General features: G+C 61.5%; 2 protein-coding genes across 5 annotated transcripts in view; one reads left to right on the top strand and one right to left on the bottom strand.

Moving 5' to 3' along the window:
* Window positions 1–8,697, top strand: part of STAB1 (stabilin 1) — a 26,898-nt gene extending 18,201 nt beyond the window's left edge. For all 3 annotated transcript variants that reach the window (XM_038566232.1, XM_038566231.1, XM_038566233.1), the window contains 32 exons: window positions 236–431; window positions 537–632; window positions 728–773; window positions 861–937; window positions 1,156–1,281; window positions 1,453–1,526; window positions 1,679–1,753; window positions 1,984–2,106; window positions 2,413–2,460; window positions 2,674–2,751; window positions 2,901–3,047; window positions 3,440–3,580; window positions 3,695–3,754; window positions 4,114–4,290; window positions 4,374–4,460; window positions 4,555–4,704; window positions 4,805–4,861; window positions 4,945–5,146; window positions 5,514–5,663; window positions 5,747–5,851; window positions 6,025–6,132; window positions 6,216–6,409; window positions 6,510–6,654; window positions 6,735–6,868; window positions 6,961–7,126; window positions 7,205–7,314; window positions 7,412–7,531; window positions 7,618–7,767; window positions 7,847–7,951; window positions 8,048–8,194; window positions 8,285–8,401; window positions 8,487–8,697. In XM_038566232.1, the coding sequence (XP_038422160.1) occupies window positions 236–431; window positions 537–632; window positions 728–773; window positions 861–937; window positions 1,156–1,281; window positions 1,453–1,526; window positions 1,679–1,753; window positions 1,984–2,106; window positions 2,413–2,460; window positions 2,674–2,751; window positions 2,901–3,047; window positions 3,440–3,580; window positions 3,695–3,754; window positions 4,114–4,290; window positions 4,374–4,460; window positions 4,555–4,704; window positions 4,805–4,861; window positions 4,945–5,146; window positions 5,514–5,663; window positions 5,747–5,851; window positions 6,025–6,132; window positions 6,216–6,409; window positions 6,510–6,654; window positions 6,735–6,868; window positions 6,961–7,126; window positions 7,205–7,314; window positions 7,412–7,531; window positions 7,618–7,767; window positions 7,847–7,951; window positions 8,048–8,194; window positions 8,285–8,401; window positions 8,487–8,543 (3,768 nt within the window). In that variant the 3' untranslated portion in view covers window positions 8,544–8,697. The remainder of the gene's footprint in view (window positions 1–235; window positions 432–536; window positions 633–727; window positions 774–860; window positions 938–1,155; window positions 1,282–1,452; window positions 1,527–1,678; window positions 1,754–1,983; window positions 2,107–2,412; window positions 2,461–2,673; window positions 2,752–2,900; window positions 3,048–3,439; window positions 3,581–3,694; window positions 3,755–4,113; window positions 4,291–4,373; window positions 4,461–4,554; window positions 4,705–4,804; window positions 4,862–4,944; window positions 5,147–5,513; window positions 5,664–5,746; window positions 5,852–6,024; window positions 6,133–6,215; window positions 6,410–6,509; window positions 6,655–6,734; window positions 6,869–6,960; window positions 7,127–7,204; window positions 7,315–7,411; window positions 7,532–7,617; window positions 7,768–7,846; window positions 7,952–8,047; window positions 8,195–8,284; window positions 8,402–8,486) is intronic.
* Window positions 8,565–17,311, bottom strand: NT5DC2 (5'-nucleotidase domain containing 2). 2 transcript variants are annotated; one of them, XM_038566235.1, is made up of 15 exons: window positions 17,080–17,152; window positions 15,730–15,795; window positions 13,235–13,419; window positions 13,023–13,097; window positions 12,721–12,776; window positions 12,524–12,617; window positions 12,211–12,339; window positions 12,044–12,104; window positions 11,864–11,966; window positions 11,642–11,743; window positions 11,375–11,456; window positions 9,396–9,482; window positions 9,159–9,299; window positions 9,010–9,074; window positions 8,668–8,929 (listed from the first exon to the last, which is right to left on the bottom strand). In XM_038566235.1, the coding sequence occupies exons 1-15, from the start codon at window positions 17,096–17,098 to the stop codon at window positions 8,668–8,670; spliced, it is 1,527 nt and encodes a 508-aa protein (XP_038422163.1). In that variant the 5' UTR covers window positions 17,099–17,152. The 2 variants fall into 2 exon arrangements, with proteins under 2 accessions (XP_038422162.1, XP_038422163.1); XM_038566234.1 differs by lacking the exon at window positions 15,730–15,795 and having other exon boundaries at window positions 8,565–8,929; window positions 17,080–17,311.

Genomic DNA, 17,311 nt, shown 5'->3' with positions numbered 1-17,311 from the left:
GCCCCAGGGGCAGTCCCCCAGCCTGAGGCTCTGTTTCCTCACCCTGCCACGAAGCAGGGGGCAGCGGGCGGGGTGGATTGTAGAAGTAGCCCCCGGTTTCCCTGGCTCCTGCTCGCTTCATTCTCTGGCTCTGTGGCCTGTCCCCCACGCCTCCCGCCCTCCGAATCCCCTCCGCCTCATCTCCCTCCTCCCTACACCTGGCCCTTGCCGGCCTTCCTCCACCGCCTCCCCACAGGTGCCCGACTGCTGCCCCGGCTTCTTCGGCACACTGTGTGAGCCATGCCCGGGGGGTCAGGGTGGTGTGTGCTCGGGCCACGGGCAGTGCCAGGACCGGCTCCTGGGCAGTGGGGAGTGCCGCTGCCACGAGGGTTTCCACGGAACGGCCTGTGAGATGTGCGAGCTGGGCCGCTATGGGCCTACCTGTGCCGGAGGTGAGCCCTGGGTGGGGGTGGCCGAGGACAGCGGGTGTGGGGACAGCCCCGCCGGGGCAGGCTGGAGGCTCTGGGCAAACCCTGTCCTTCCTGTCCCGCTCCCAGTCTGTGACTGTGCCCACGGGCTGTGCCAGGAGGGGCTGCAGGGGGATGGCAGCTGTGTCTGTAACGTGGGCTGGCAGGGCCCCCGCTGTGACCAGAGTGAGTAGCCTCAAGGGGGAGAGGTGGGGGACTCCTGGGGAGGTGGCTCCTGGGTCCAAATGACCAGAACCATCTTCTACATCCTCCTCTCCCAGACATCACTGCCCCTCAGTGCCCGATGAAGTGTGACCCCAATGCCAAGTGAGTGAGCTCCACCTGGGGCAGGGAGGCCAGCGGGTGGGGCCCAGGTCAGGCTCCCAGGCTCACCTGCACCGCCCTCCCTCCCAGCTGCGTACAGGACTCGGCTGCGGCCCCGGCCTGCGTGTGTGCCGCGGGGTACTCGGGCAACGGCATCAACTGCTCAGGTCAGGTCATCCTGGTGCTCGCAGCGCCCACTCTGAGATTTTCAGGGACTTTCCCTGCAGAGCCCTCCCCAGGCCTCCTGGGTCTAGTTTCTATCCCAGTCCCATCTCAGGTCTTACCCTTCCCTCTGACCCTTTCCGTTCTCCCATGCCCTCCTCCCCTGCCCCCATGCCGTCGCTGGGCCTGCTCCTCACAGCTCTCTGGGATCATCTACCCCTAGAGGTGGACCCTTGTGCTCATGACCATGGGGGCTGCTCCCCCCATGCTAACTGCACCAAGGTGGCGCCAGGGCAGCGGACATGCACCTGCCAGGATGGCTACACAGGAGACGGGGAGCTATGCCAGGGTAAGGCTGGGGTCCCCACCTTGCATGTACGTGGGGCCAGGGGTCTGGCTTCAGTGTTGTAAGACTAGGAGAGGCTGAGGGGCTCACAGGGACCCTGACAGCATGGTGGTGACACCTGAACACACAGATGAACGGAAGGGCCACCTCTCACGCCAGCGTCTCTCCCCGCAGAAGTCAACAACTGTCTCATCCACCACGGGGGCTGCCACATGCACGCCGACTGTATCTCCACAGGCCCCCAGCAGGTCAGCACAACAGAGGTGGACACTGGGGCTGTGCCACTCTTTCATGGGTGGGGGGTGCCCTCAGACCAGGCAGGGGAGGAGGAGCTCCTTCTGTCCAGGGCGCTGGCCTGGTCTTGGGTCCCAGCAGCCGCACTGATCAGAATTTGGGACAGGTCTCCTGCAGCTGCCGTGAGGGTTACAGTGGGGATGGCATCCGGACCTGTGAACTCCTGAACCCTTGCTCCCAGGTCAGACCCCAGCCCTGCCTCATTTCACAGGGGAAAGGGACTTAGATGGGAGCCAGATCTCCCTGCCCCATTACGGTCTCTGAAGGGTGAGCCACCCCCACCCCCCACAAGCTCAAATCTGACTGCTCAGGAGCAAACGGGGCTTTGGGGGCTGGACAAGGGTCTTTGTGGCCCCTAACCCAGAGGAGTCTGGGAGCCACTGATGTCTCTGTCTCCTATCCCCGCCTCAGAATAATGGAGGCTGCAGTCCCTATGCTGTGTGCAAAAGCACAGGGGATGGCCAGAGGACGTGCACCTGTGATGCGGCCCACACCGTGGGTGATGGCTTCACCTGCCGCGCCCGTGTCGGCCTGGTAATGATGCCCAAGTTGGACCCCTGACCCAGCCTTGGTGATGACCCCCATGGGCCTGACCCAGGATATTGGTTAAGACTCCAGATTTGATCCTGATCCTGGCCTTGACCATGACCCTGACCCCCTGACTCCACCTGGGCCTGACCCAGCTATGATCCATGAAGCTAATCCTGAACCCAGCTCAGACCCCCGGCTTTCCTTTCCTCATCTCTGCCTTGGCCAGACCTTGGGCTGCAGGTGCTGGGACAGGCACCAGGCCCTGAATGGGGGCCACCCAAAATCTGAGCTGATCCTCGCCCCCCCCAGGAGCTCCTTCGGGACAGGCATGCCTCATTCTTCAGCCTCCACCTCCTGGTAAGTGACCAGCTGGCTTCCAGTTCTTCAGCCCGGCCCGGGCCTCTCTGAACTGCAGGTCCCACCTGCCTCTGGGCCTCCACCTTCTCATTTGGTCAGGGGGTTGGCTGTTCTGGTCTCTCAGAGCCCAAGTCTTTCCTAGAAGATCCTTGGAAGCAGCAAGCGGGTTGCAAATTGCCCCTTTCCACTCAAGCTGTTACTCCCTCCCTCCAGGAATACAAGGAGCTCAAGGGTGATGGGCCTTTCACAGTTTTTGTGCCTCGTGCAGATCTAATGACCAACCTGTCCCAGGTAATGCACCCCTCCCCCACCCCGACCCCCATCCCCAGCAAGGCTGGGAAGGGATGGGCCCTCTGGGGCAGGTAGGGCAGGGGTGGGTGTGCTGGGGGCAGAGGTAGCAGTCAGGGGGCCTCGCTCTACCCTCACGACTCCCACTCCAGGATGAGCTGGCCAGGATTCGCGCCCATCACCAGCTTGTGTTCCGCTACCACGTGGTGGGCTGCAGGCAGCTGAGCGTTCAGGAGCTGCTGGAGGAGGGCTATGTCACCACGCTGTCGGGGCACCCGCTGCGCATCCACGAGAGGGAGGTGGGACCAGGCCGCCTGCCCACCCCACAGACCCGGAACTCAGCCGCTTTTGAGCCCTGCCCCTACGCACCAGTGCCCTCTCCCAGCGCATTTAAGACCCTCTCACCTCCCCTGGGCCGGGTGGGCTTTAAGTGAGAGGGAGATGGACAAATCTGGCTCCGGACCATGCCCACCACCGAGGGTCTGTCCCTGGGCCCTGGACTTCTGAGCCTGGCCCTGAGCCCCTGCCTGCCCCCCACCCCCACCCCCACCAGCCACACACGGTTTCCCCATTGGCTTGGCCCTGCCCACCTGCCGCTGGAGACTCCTGGGGCAGGTCCCGTCCCCCACCTCGGCCCCAACCACTCAGCCTCTGACCCCCCACCGATGGGCTCCCTTCCTCCCGCCTCCAGGGCAGTGTCTACCTCAATGACTTCGCGCGGGTGGTGAGCAGTGACCACGAGGCGGTGAACGGCGTCCTGCACTTCATCGACCAAGTCCTGCTGCCTCCTGACGTGCTACACTGGGAGCCAGACGCTGCCCCTGTCGTGCGGGTATGAGGGGAGCGGCCCAGGCCTGGGAGCTTGCAAGACAGGCTGCAGGGGGGCACGGAGACAGGCTGCTCCCTCCTTGCCTGACCTCAAGGCTCACCAGTGCCTTTTCCACAGAAAAACGTCACCGTGGCCGCTGAGAGCTTCGGTTACAAGATCTTCAGCGGCCTGGTGAAGGTACTGTTCCCGTGTGTGTGGGCATTGTGTCCCTGGCTATGTATGCAGGTGACTGTCCCTGTGCGAGTGACTGTGTCTGGACACTCACCTGTATTTTAGTGTGCACATAGGCTGAGTAAGCGAGCCTCCCAGTGTGAGCACAAGGGTGTGCATATGTGTGCCCACGTACTTGAAAGCGGGCGAGGTGTGTGCAAGTTGACCCCTGCATGTAGGTCCCGTGTGCATCTGCCTGGGATGGCTACAGAAGAATGTGGCTGGCGAGAAGGCCACGTGGGTGTCGGAGCCCCTTCCTTGTCTCTGTGTTCCAGCCCTTATGTCTGCCCACCAGCCTGACTCCTGCGCTTGCTTCTCCTTGCCAGATGGCTGGGCTCCTGCCCCTGCTTCAGGATGCGTCCCATAGGCCCCTCACCATGCTGTGGCCTACAGACGCTGCCCTGCAAGCCCTGCCGCCTGACCGCCAGGACTGGCTGTACCATGAGGATCACCGGGACAAGCTGGCAGCCATTCTGCGGGGCCATGTGATTCGCAACATTGAGGTGGGTGTACCCCCAGTCCGTGGTCCCCACCTCCTGCCACCCAGCCTGCCTGCCCGGCTCCAACCATAGCTCCATCTGCTCAGGCCTTGGCATCTGACCTGCCCAACCTGGGCCCACTCCGCACAATGCACGGGACCCCCATCTCCTTTTCCTGCAGCCGTGCCCGGCCGGTGAGTCTGGGAAGGAGGGAAGCAGGAGTCAGGGGCTCTGGCCGTTGGGGGCTGCGGCATACCTGTGACCCCCTGTGCTCTCCTCTGCCCACAGGGTGAGCTCACAGTGGGTGAGGAGGATGCCCACATCGTGCAGCGGCACCTGCTCTTTGAGGGTGGTGTGGCCTATGGCATCGATCAGCTGCTGGAGCCACCTGGCCTTGGTGCTCGCTGTGACCGCTTTGAGACTCGGCCGCTGCGGCTGGTGAGGGAGGCCATGGGTCACAGGTAGACAGGCAGGGACCCTCACTGGCCTGGCCTGTCCATCTATCTGATCTTGCCGTGTTGGCTCCCATTCCTTCCAGAAGTTCTGCAGCATTTGCGGGCTGGAGCCGCCTTGTCCTGAGGGCTCACAGGAGCAGGTAAGGGCCTGGGAGCTGGGGGGGGGGTTCAGGAATGGCCCAAGGACCACTAAACTCAGGCTATTTGACTCCCCTTGGCCCAGGGCAGCCCCGAGGCCTGCTGGCGATACTACTCAAAGTTCTGGACATCCCCTCCACTGCACTCTTTGGCACTGCGCAGCATTTGGGCCCGGTCCAGCCTCTGGGGCCAGCCCCAAGGCCTGAGCAGGGGCTGTCACCGCAACTGCGTCACCACTACCTGGAAGCCCAGCTGCTGCCCTGGTCACTATGGCAGTGAGTGCCGAGGTGAGTGTCCTGAGGTGGCAGGTGCTGCTGACCGGCCCTTTTGGCACAGCTCTGGCTTCTGCTCCTGGGAAAATGTGTTGGGGTGGTAGGGAGAAGACAGTTCTGGGTGCTGAGCGGATTTTACTGGGTGAAAATGCTCTGAGAGGCAGGGTGGGTGTGGAAATAAATGGTGCAGAGCCTACTAGGGGTGCTGGTTGGAGCATCTGTGGGATGCTCAGCAGCAATGGGGACTTTAGTGAGCTGCAGCTTCTGGAAGAGGCTTGGCTGCCCCAGGTGCAGGATGGACAGTATGGCTGGGCTGGGGGTGCATGTGGTAGGCGTCCTGAGGAGAGCCCGGGCCCCACCTCCCTTCTCTTACCCACCCTAGCTTGCCCTGGTGGTGCCAGCATCCCCTGCAGTGGCCATGGTGTGTGCATGGATGGCATGAGTGGCAGTGGGCAGTGTCAGTGCCACTCAAGGTTTACAGGGACAGCATGTGAACTCTGTGCTTCGGGTGCCTTTGGGCCCCAGTGCCAAGGTGGGTTGTCCTGTCCTACCCTGCCCTCTGAGCCCTGGGGTCCGCCACACTGACCCCACCCTCTGGCCTGTCCCTCTCTCCAGCCTGCCACTGCACCTCCCATGGCCGCTGTGATGAGGGCCTTGGGGGCTCTGGCTCCTGCTTCTGTGATGAGGGCTGGACCGGGCCGAGCTGTGAGGTGCAGCTGAGTGAGTGCTGTGTCGGTGCCCACCCCGAGTGCTTTTATCTGCTGGCGGACCCCCGTGCCTGCCCCAACTGCATGCTCAGGCGGAGGCACTGAGGGGGGCTACGGGAAGGGGGCAGGGGGCATCTGGGAGGGCAGCTCCTAACTGGGATGTTGTGGTGGGCCCTGGGGGGGCAGAGCTGCAGCCCGTGTGTGCCCCGCCCTGCGCACCCCAGGCCAGGTGCCGCGCAGACAACAGCTGCGAGTGCGGTCTGGGCTATGAAGGGGACGGTCGCACATGCACAGGTGAGCAGGGGTGTGCCATGTGAGGTGGGAGGCCCCCCGGCCCCTACCTGTCACCTAGGCCTGCCACTCTCTCCTGCCCCCAGTGGTGGACCTGTGCCGGTACTGGCACGGCGGCTGCAGCCAGCACGCCAACTGCAGCCAAGTAGGCACCGTGGTCACCTGCACCTGCCTGCCTGACTACGAGGGCGACGGCTGGAGCTGCCGGGCCCGTGACCCCTGTGCCGACGGCCGCCGAGGGGGCTGCAGTGAGCACGCGGACTGCTTGAGCACTGGCCCTGTGAGCAGCGGGGGAGCCCAGCAGCAGGGTGGGGAGGTCCACAGAGCGCCCACCCCGGCCCTGGGTCCCTGAAGAGCACCCATCTGCTCTCCCGCCCCAGAACACGCGGCGCTGTGTGTGCCATGCCGGCTACGTGGGTGACGGACTGCAGTGCGTGGAAGAGCCGGAGCCGCCTGTGGACCGCTGCCTGGGCCAACCACCACCCTGTCACGTGGATGCTGTGTGCACTGACCTCCACTTCCAGGGTGGGCTTCCCTGCCCGCTCCCACTGTCCCTGCTTTGCCTCCGTGCCGCGGGGCTGACCATGCGTCCCTCCCTTCTGCAGAGAAGCAGGCCGGTGTCTTCCACCTCCAGGCCCCCAGTGGTCGTTACGGCCTGAACTTCTCGGAGGCCGAGGCGGCATGTGCGGCCCAGGGAGCTGTTCTTGCTTCTCTTCCTCAGCTCTCGGCTGCCCAGAAGGTGTGTGGGGCCCAGGGATCTAGAGCCTAGTCTATGGGGTCCCCTCGAGTTGGGGCTTTGGTCTCAAGTGTCTTCCCTGCCTGTCTCTGCAGCTGGGCTTCCACCTGTGCCTTCTGGGCTGGCTGGCCAATGGCTCGGCTGCCCACCCAGTCGTCTTCCCTGCGGCAGACTGTGGTGGTGGTCAGGTAGGCGTCGTCAGTCTGGGCATCCGGAAGAACCGCTCGGAGTGCTGGGATGCCTACTGCTACCGCGAGCAAGGTGCAGCCGAGCCCCCCACCCCGGCCCCCGGCCAACGCCCTGGCTCGGCCCCTGCCCGCTGATCCACCTTTCCTGCAGATGTGGCCTGCCGGTGCCGCCATGGTTTTGTGGGTGACGGGATGAGCATGTGCAACGGGAAGCTGCTGGATGTCCTGGCTGCCACGGCCAACTTCTCCACCTTCTATGGGGTCTGCAGGGGCCCAGCCTTAGGGCTGAGGGTGTGGATAGCTGAGGTCCCTGGGGAGGGAGCCTGCTCACGGTCCTATCTACAACCCCTTTATCCAGATGCTGCTGGGCTATGCCAATGCCACCCCTCGGGGCCTTGACTTCCTGGACTTTCTGGACGATGAGCTCACCTACAAGACACTCTTCGTACCTGTCAACGAAGGCTTCCTCGACAACATGGTAACTAGCAGGGGCTGCAGGCAGATCCAAGCCCATCGCTGATGCCTCCGGCTACCCTGGACCAATAGGCCTTGCTTTGCCCACAGACACTGAGTGGCCCAGACCTGGAGCTGCATGCCTCCAATACCACATTCCTGAGCACTAATGCCAGCCAGGATACTGTGCTCCTTGCCCACTCAGGCCTCAGCCTCGTCTTTAGTGCTGTAGGCCCTGACAACAGTTCCTGGGCCCCCGTGGTAAGTTTGGCTACTGCACCTCCCCCGCTGGCCCCCAGCCATCACTCACCCACTTGGCCTGACTCTGGTCTCCCTACAGGCCCCAGGGGCAGTTGTGGTCAGCCATGTCGTCGTGTGGGACATCATGGCATTCAATGGCATCATCCATGCTCTGGCCAGGCCGCTCTTGGCACCCCTGCAGCCTGTGAGTTGGTGGGGGATGGGATGAGGACAAGAAGCAGAACATGGGGTGAGGGGACAGCCCTGCCCCACGTGGCCTTGACGCTCTATTTGTTTGCAGCGGGCGGTGGTAGCACCGGAGGCTCCACCTGTGATGGCAGGCGTGGGAGCCGTGGTAGCTGCTGGAGCACTGCTTGGCCTAGTGGCGGGAGCCTTCTACCTCCGTGCTCGAGGCAAGGCCACAGGCTTTGGCTTCTCTACCTTCCAGGTAGGGCCATTTTGGGGGCGGAGGGGGAAGGTTGGGAGTAGTTGGGTCCATTGATCTTGCTCAAGGCCCTCACCACTCACCTCTTTTCAGGCAGAAGATGATGCTGAGGAGGACTTCTCCCCCTGGCAGGAAGGGACCAGCCCAACCCTGGTCTCTGTCCCCAACCCAGTCTTTGGCAGCCACGATGCCTTTTGTGAGCCCTTTGATGTGAGTGTGGGGGGTGAGGGACGGTGGAAGGGGACCCAGGACCTGGTTCCAGCCCAGCCACAAATGGTCCTCTCCTCACCCCTAGGACTCACTCCTAGAGGACGACTTCCCCGACACTCAGAGGATCCTCGCGGTCAAGTGACAAGGCTAGAGCCAGACAGAGGCAGGAGCAAAAGGGAGACCACTTTTATTGCCCGCCCTGGACTGGAGCCCAGTGTGGGTGGGACAGGAGGGGTTAGGACCTGCTGTGGACAATAAAGGTGCCCTCAACGGATGTGGGCCATGTCGCTAAGAAAGGGCGTCTTCATGCAGCCAGTGCAGAGCTGGTCCATCCAGAGCGGTGCCTCATGCTGCAGGGGCGTGCGGCGTGGGTAGAAGGTGAAGTCTACCCGGTAGTTGAGCAGACAGCTGAGGGAGGCCATGTAGAGGTCAGAGAAGCGCACAAGGCGCCGTGAGAAGTAAGTGGGGTTGTGGAAGGTGCGAAAGATGCTCCCAAACTGAGCGTTGAACAGCGCCTTGGTGATGCACCTGTGAAGCAGACATGAGGTGCTTGAGGGGGCACAGGGACAGCAGGACCCCTCAGCTCCCCTCCCCTCCCCTCCACCCACCTCAGCTCCTGGCGCTCCTTCATCCAGGCAGCCAGCACCTGCCGCGACTCAGCATCCTGGTACGTCTGGGGGAGATGAGGAGGGTGCTGGGTGTGTGCCCAGGCAGCAGCTCTAACCCCCCAACCCGCCCCTGCCTCCCCACCCCCCACCTGCATGCGCTCCAGCAGCCCGGTGAGCGCCTGCTGCCACGTCAGAGAGTGCATATACTGCTCCGTGTTGATGATGCGGATCTCGCGCTCCAGCTCGGGGATGATGGCACCCGTTCGCCAGCCGTGCCGCAGCATAAGGTCCTGTAGGGTGGGTGGGGCAGAGGATAGGGTTCAGCATCAGCGAGCAGGGCTCCCTCCGTCCCTCTCTCACCACTGAGCCCCGCCTTGCCCCCTCACCGCCAGGTCACTGTACAGGTGGTCTCCAAAGTAGAGCACGCGGGGTCCCCGCCATTCTGTCAGGCGCAGGAAGTCATACAGGTTTCCCTGGGGAGAGTTGGGGGGGTACTGCTGAGCACAGTGTACCACGCCTTGTTCTCCACTGCCCCTCCCGAATCCCCAGGGACAGTGAGGCCCCTCCAGCTGGACGCCTGGCTGCCCTTTCCCGTGGCCTCACTGTCCCCTGGCTCTGGCCCTTGTCTCCTCCTCCCCCTCTCAGGCAGGAAGGGGGTCTTCCCCCCAACAGGAAGGTCTCCTGGAGGCCTGGCATGGTGCCCTGTGCCTCCAGGGCCTCCCCTCCCTGTGGCCTCACACCCACCCCAGGGACCCCATGCTGTGGGAAACGAACTCCAGCAGCAAGCCCATGGCCCTGAAGCCCTTCCTGTCCTCCCAGGCCTGAGCCCAGAGGGACTCAGCAGATCTCACTGTGAAGCCATCTGCCCCCCTGCTCCAAAGCCAGAGAAAAGATGAAAGCAGTCAGGCTCAAACACAATAGAGGAAGCTCTCGGGAGAGCAGAAAATGGGGCAGGGGGCCCAGAGCGGGAAGTCCAACAGCTATTGGGGCAGGGGCCCACACCCCAGAAATTAGAAGAATTCATATTTGGCACAAAGGAGTCACTACAGCAGCCTGTGACTGTAAGAGGCCAGGAAAAACAAGCCTTGGTGGACATAGGTGGTCGCAAAAGACTTAATTATTGAATTAAGCTCAAGGCGGGAGGCTGCAGAGCCAAGTATGAGCGGGTGGTGGGGCCGGGATGGGCCCTGAACTAAGAATCTCGAGGTATATCATAAAAAAAAAAAAAAAAAAAGAAAGAAAGAAAGGGATCCCTGGGTGGCGCAGCGATTTAGCGCCTGCCTTTGGCCCAGGGCGCGATCCTGAAGACCCGGGATTGAGTCCCACGTCAGGCTCCTGGTGCATGGAGCCTGCTTCTCCCTCTGCCTATGTCTCTGCCTCTCTCTCTCTCTCTCTCTGTATGACTATCATAAATTAAAAAAAAAAAATAAAAAATAAGAATCTCGAGGTACAAGGTGCCGCGTCAGGCAAGACAGAACCTGGGGTTCCTGCACAAGGAGACGGCGGTGGGGGTGGCACAAAGACGAGAAGCAAGCAGGATCCAGCACATGCACAAAACAAAACTTCAGATCATCAAATACAAAGAAAAGGCTGCAAGTCGCCAAAGGAGAAAAAGTCCTGTTCCCCACAAGGTGCATGACCCTCCTCAGGCTTGGCTAAGATGCCAAGACAAAAGAGGGCATCACCCTCAGAGCCCAGGAAAAGAGCCTGCGCCCAAGGGGCCATGGAGAGTTGGGTGCCACTGGGTTGTGTGTACCGCATGCAGTCCAGGCCTCAGTTCCCCTGACCCAACTGCTGATGGCCTCCCTCCCCCAGCCCCTGGAACTGCCACCCTCAAAGGGGACCAGCTCAGCCAGGATTTCCGCATTCCATCCACGGCCAAACACCTTAATCCTGTTCCTTAATCGCCACCCACACCCTAGCACTAGGCCCCCTTCTCATCTTCCTAGACACCAGTTAGGAAAAGGGGTCCCCCTCACCCCACCAGCTGGTCTGGCTGCAGCAGTGGTCAGCCCCAAGTAACAGCACCATTTATCATTTATGGGGTATTCAGTAAATGCCTAATTTAAGGGCTTTATACCACAATTCAAGAAGAATGCCTTTTTTTTTTTTTTTTTTAAATATATTTGACCTCTTTTATAGAAAAGCAAGGCACAGAGAGGTCAAGTGGGCCAGCCAGACTCCCTCTGCTATTGAGTAGTAAACCTAGAATTCAAACCCGGCAGCCTGAGCAGCCTGCGCCTCTGGACACGGTGCGGGGGGAGGGGGAAAGCAGAGTCACAGCAGATGTGTGGGGGCAGGGCAGGGTTGTGCTGCCAGTCCTCTGCAGCTGGGGCTGTGGTTAGGTCACCTAGATAGCACTCACCTGCCGGTAGATTTTGCCCTTCTCCAGGCGGGTGATGCGGTCCCAGTGCAGGGAGCCCTTCTCATCGAGTTTTCTGAAAGGCCTGGGGCAGGGAGGGGGCAGGAAAGGGCTTGATTTCCAGTCTGGGGCAAGACTGGGGACAGGCACCTTTCCCCACTCTGCAAAGGCCACATGCTGACAAGGGGGTGTCCCTACCCCAAGCACACAGGGTGCTGAGGAAAGGCCAGTCCCCACACCCTGGCCCCATCACCCCTGCTAGGCCCATACTTGCGTCGGTCAGTGAAGAAGCTGGGTTTGTCAGCCTGGACGATGACCACGTCAAAGAGCTGACGCCAGTCGGGACCCACCATGTGCCTCATCCCCTTGTCCCTGGGCAGAAGGGGGGCAGAGGTGGAACAGGCAGCAGGTGGACTGAGGGAGGCCACTCCCCGGGCGCCACCTGCTCCCCCCTCCCCTCAGGACCCTCCTTCCCAACCACAGGCAGCTCACACAAAGCTGAAAGGGCTGTTGGTGATGAGGAACAGCTGTTTCCCATGTGCCACCAGACGGCTCAGGACAGCGAACGTCTCGTCCCCTCTCAGGATGTACTTCTCTAATGGGGAGATGGGTCTGTGAGGGCCAGCCTGGTCCCTGGCCAGGAAGCCACACAGGGCTACTGTCTACCCTTACCCATATCCCGTTCAATCCACTGGTACATGAGGCCTTTCACGTGCACATCTCGGATGGCATCCTGGGGACAATGCAGGACAGTAAGGATGCAGTGGGGCAGAGGAAGGCCTGCCCTGCTGAGGCTGCCTTCACCTTCCCTGCCACCCCAAGAGGCCCAACATCCTCACCGTTACATCCTTGTAGAGATGCGCTTGGTCAAACTCCAGGCCATGACCCAGAAAGTGGTCTACCACGCAGGACAGCAGCGCCATCTCCGGCAGCGAGAAGATGTCCATGAACTGCTTGATGGAGGGACCCTGCAGAGGGGGCCACCACCTCAGCAAGCCCTCCAGCTCCACCACCCCTAGCCCTGGAGACCAAGGCTCCGAATCTGTCTTGGGACACTTGTAGAGAGGCACTGCCTGCGGGTCAGGGCCGGCCCACTGGGGTGTGTCGAGAGATCACTGAGCTGGCTGCCCGGGGCAGTGGCATATGGAGTACCTTGCCATAGAAGCCGCTCATCTGGTACAGAGGGATATGCTGGGTGCCCCCATATAAATCGATCACCTCCTCATCAGGCACAGGCTGGAGGCCCCTGAGTGGGTGTGCAGACATCATGAGTCCAAAGTGGTCCTGAGGTGAGGCCACAGCATATAGTTGCGGGGCGGGGGTTGTTAGGCTGGGAAGTCTGCACTGACCTGTAGGCCGTCCCCAGCTGCACGTAGTGGAAGGCATCAATCTTCATCAGAAGGCTCTGGGGACAGCAGAGTAGGACAGGCGGTGAGATGGGAGTTTCTGTTGGCCTGGAGCCAGCCTCTTCTGGCCCCCGGTGCCAAAGCCCCAGTGGAAAGGTACCAAGGGGATCGTGTGCCTGTCAAGAGGGAGCTGCAGCTTTGAGGCCAAGTGGATCGCCCCCTTTAGAGAGGGAGGGCTAAGGAAGCAGTGCTGACGCACATCCAATCAGGAGGGGGTCACTGGAATCTGTGGCCTTGCCACTCACCTTCTGAATGTCGTAGTGGAGGCCTCGGATGGCAAAGCTGGGGTCATAGTCATACTTCCGGATCCCCTCTGGGTACTGTTTGGGAACAGGGGTGGGCCAGGCCTGAGCCAGCTGCACTACCACACCTCCAGCTGAACAGCTGCCTCAGGGGACCCCCATGACTCAGCCTGGAGTTTCTCCAGGGCCTGGGCCACTGGCTTGGCCAGCCTCACCTTGTAGTGCTCAATTAGGATGTCACGGGCAGCACTGAAGATCTCGGGGTGCAGCGCGTCTGCATACTGGGCCAGCGTGTAGTCATAGTCAAAGCCATAGACTTCCACATCACGCAGGCTTATCTCATTGTTGGCATAGATGGCTGCTGGGTTCAGGAGACTGCAGACCTCGGGGGGCAGGAGGTCTGGAGGGAGGAGATGCAGGTATGATGAGGAGGATGAGCACAGCAGCAACAAATAATTACCGAGCACTTTCTAGGTGCACAGGTCTGGGGGCCTCGTGAAACTACCAGCGTCATCTGAGCCCAAGGCTGCATATGGTCAAACTGAGGATCAGAGAGTTCACTTGCCTGGGCTCACATGGTTGGGGTAAGGCAGAGATGGCACTGGGCCAACACCCCTGCTGGAGCTTCTAACGGTGGGTCTTGGGTTACACCACTGCTCACAGCCCAGCAGGTGCACCGAGTCAATCTTTCCTCCAGGCTCCCATCACCCCATCGGAGCCATGGCCAGGCTCAGACCCTTTCCATCTTGCCTGCAGCCTGGGCTGGGGAACATGACAGGAGTGGGGGATACTGGGTATCTCCTGTCACTTGGACTCCCAGCTCTGAGCACCTGCCACAGCCTGTGGCCCCTCTAATCGGATTTCAGCTGCCCGCCAGTCTACATAATGACATTTGCTGCTTCTAGCCAGGGAACATTGCTAATTACGACAGGCAGGACGTGTGATGTTGGGTTGTGGGCCAGTAACCAGGCTGCTCCCCCCTGGGGATGTGGTCACAGCCACCTCAGGCACCTGGCTGCTACTGAGGTTGAGTGAGGAACTATGAAGAATAGACTCTTAAGAGTCTTAGGGAAGCAGGGGAGGATAAGGGCTCATCTGCCTCAGTTTCTCCATCTGTACAGTAGGGGAGGTGGATGGAGAAAGGACATGGGCTTTGAGGTCAGACAGACCAGGCCAAGCCCTACCTCTCACAGTTGTGACCTCAGATTCCCTATCTTTAAAGGGGGAATCAAAACTGTGCCTACTTACAGAATTACTGAGAGGGCCATACGGAACGTGCTGTGTGTGGCATTTCCACTCTGCAGCAAAGTAGGATTCGATGAGCGATGCACCTCTGGAGCCTGTCACCTCCCTGTCACAGGTTCCCCTGCATCGCTCAAGGAGTAGGGGCTACTGGAGGGGGGACAGGCAGGACTAGGAGCACAGGGCACCGCCTTGCAGTAGCTCCAGGTGGCCCCATTCCTGAGACCTCTAACCTGTGGTGGAGGCCCACACAAACAGCCCAAGCCTCCAAGGAATTCCTGTCTCAGCCACAACCAGGCATGCTCTTGAAGCAGAAGCTCTGGGCCATGCAGCATGCCTGGCAGTTGCCTGTGCTCAAAAGCAGACACTTATGAGCTCCCATGCTCCAAGCTTTGCCTTGGAGGCCCCTTTGGAACACAGGCTCCACCCCTACCCCCTTCCCTTTGGAGCCAAGGGTAGGGTGTGGGTGGGGGAACAAGTGTAGCTGGTTCCTTTAGGGGCCGCAGGCCAACACAAGCCTGGCACAGAGCAGCTGTTTGACAGACTTGTGGGTGCAGACAGAAAACTCCTCACTTGGGATGCACATGAGACGCAGCTGACCTCAGCTCTCTAGGGAGCTGCTTCTGAGATGCCCCTCTGGTGTCACTAGGGCCCTGGGCCTTGCCCTCTGCAGGAGCCTGAGTTCCTGGGCACCAACAGTGACTCTTGGTACAACACCAAGAGACGGCCAGGAGGGGTGGGATCCCTGTGGCAGTGCGGCCCCTTGCTGGCAGGGTGCTGGCCAAGCCCAGGCTTTCACCTCTGTCCTTGAGGATGTTCCTGGGGATGGATGATCCTCTGAGGAACAAAGCAGGATGGGGAAGCAGCCCATACTGTCTGCCCTCCTGACAGGATTTCTGGACTCTGGGGGCCACAGGGCTGTGGTGGTGCGCAAGATTGGGTGAACTGGATGTACCCCCTCACTGGGCTCACTGTGCCCTCTTTTGCTTTTCTCCGCCTGCCCCACTCCTGCCCCAGGCTCCAGGGCTGACTCTTCCCCACGGCAGCTGTAAGACTCACTGTGGGTGCCATCCTCCCAGCTGCTGCTGTGTGCACTTGCTGGGTGCCTTAGAGGCTCATCATGTTCAAGCCTCACCTCAATCCTGTGAGGTGGTCACACTTATTCATCCATCATCCAGAGGAAGAAACGGGCTCAGGGAGGTGAAGTCACTTGCTCTAAACCATCCAGCAGTAGGCATCGGAGTTGAGGTTCAAATGGAGGTCACTCCACCTGCCTTAATCACTCTCCCTCACCTTAGCCCAGCCCTCCAGTGTCCCTACACTAGTAGGGAGGCACTAAGCCTGGCATAGTTTTGCCCACAGGCATTAGCCCAGGGCATATCTCAGTGCCCAGAATCTCCCCCAAAAAGCCCAGTCAGGAGAGGGGAGTCAGGACTTGGGTGCAAGGCTGGCTCATCCCGACGCTCACCATGGCATCCGAGAAATGACCTTGCCCCTTTCACATCAAGAGAAGCAACGGTGTCTTTGTGAAGATCTGAAAATATGGATGAGCGTGGTGTGACAAAACCCAACAGACCTCCCTATGTTCTCTCCCATACCTACAAGGCAGGCAGGCTTCTCCAGACCCAGAGCAAAGGTATCTTCTTAAACAGCCTCTCAGGCCTGGCCTCTCCACTGACAGGGTGGTGGTGGTGTGTGTGTTGTGTGTGTGTGTGTGTGGGGGGGTCCTGATAGAAGCCCAAGGGCTTCAGAACCTTCATTCCTCAGGGTCTTAACTATTCTGCCTTGAGCTTCTCAGGTGAGTCCTGTCCAGCTCTCCACACAGCTACACTGGAAGCCCCATGCTCTCAGCTGGAATCTTCCAGGCAGGGCCACTTTGTCTTACCAGACAATGAAAGCAGCACCACCCTTGGGGGCTCCTCTGGAAGGTCCCTGCCCTTTCTTGGCCTTCTGAGTCATCACCACAATCCTGGACAGTGGCCCTAGGGTTGTGTTTTACCCTGTGGACACTGAAGGTCTGAGAGAGTGAGGCCCGCGAGTACCACCTGGCGTGTCGGTGAAGCTATGGTCAAGCCCAAACGTATCTGTCTGCTGCAGAGGCAGAGCCTCAGGAGATCCGGGCCAAGTGCTGAGCACCCTCAGCTCTCTGGCCTCATCAGGGCATCCCAGCACAGCAGGACCTCTGGGGGGGGAGGGGGCCTCAGGCTTCATCAGCCCATTCTGCAGCGGGAGAGAGTGCTAGAGAGGAGGGTACAGGGGGTAAGTGTCCTGGCCCCGGATGCAGCCACCCTTGTGGACTCCAGGGCCCTGGGGCGGCTTGGTCTCGTTTCTCCAACCAATACCTTCCCCTCCTGCGCTGAGAGTCCTCCGGACCTCGGTCGCAACCTACAGGCGCTTGCAAAGCCTAGTCGGTCTCCGCTCGGGTCGGGCAGCGCCGCCGGCGGGCTTTGTCCCCGACGCTCCCGCCCCAACCACGGGCCCCTAAGAGAACAAGGGGTTGGGGGCATTTCCGCCGCAGCCTCCCAGCAGGCGGGACCGCCAGGAAGGACGGTGGGGGCTCCGCATTCCGGAGGCCGCTGCGGGCACCCCGAGCTCCCGCCGACGGCGCTAGGGCGCAAACCTCCCGTCTGCCCACCTGCCTCCGGGCGTCGGGGTCGCGGCGGCCCCAGAAGCCTCCCGAGGAGCCGCCCGGGCCGCGGGGCCCCGGAGAGCCCCTCGAGCGCGCGTTCCCCGGCAGCGGCGCCCGGGGCTGCCCGAGACGGCGGGTCTGCGTCCGCCCGGCGGACACCCGGCGCCCGTCCCGCCGCGGCTCACCCACCGTGCACCAGCCTCCTCATGTCCTGGTAACGCGCCCACAGGTGCGCGCTGAGTTCGGCGCCGCCGGCGGGCGCCGGGGCGGGCGCGGAGCGCGGGGCGCCCGGGCAGTGGGCGCCGGGCCCCGGGGGGCCGCAGCCAGGGCAGGAGGGCGAGGACGAGGCGGCTCGCGGCCCGCCGCGGCCCCCGCACGGCAGCCAGCGCCGAGCGGCCGCCCGCAGCCCCGCACCCGCCAT

Source organism: Canis lupus, chromosome 20 (assembly GCF_011100685.1).
Source record: "Canis lupus familiaris isolate Mischka breed German Shepherd chromosome 20, alternate assembly UU_Cfam_GSD_1.0, whole genome shotgun sequence".
In the NCBI taxonomy this organism is placed as follows: domain Eukaryota; kingdom Metazoa; phylum Chordata; class Mammalia; order Carnivora; family Canidae; genus Canis; species Canis lupus.
Note: the sequence above shows the minus strand (reverse complement) of the source record. Positions and strands in the feature narration are given on the sequence as shown.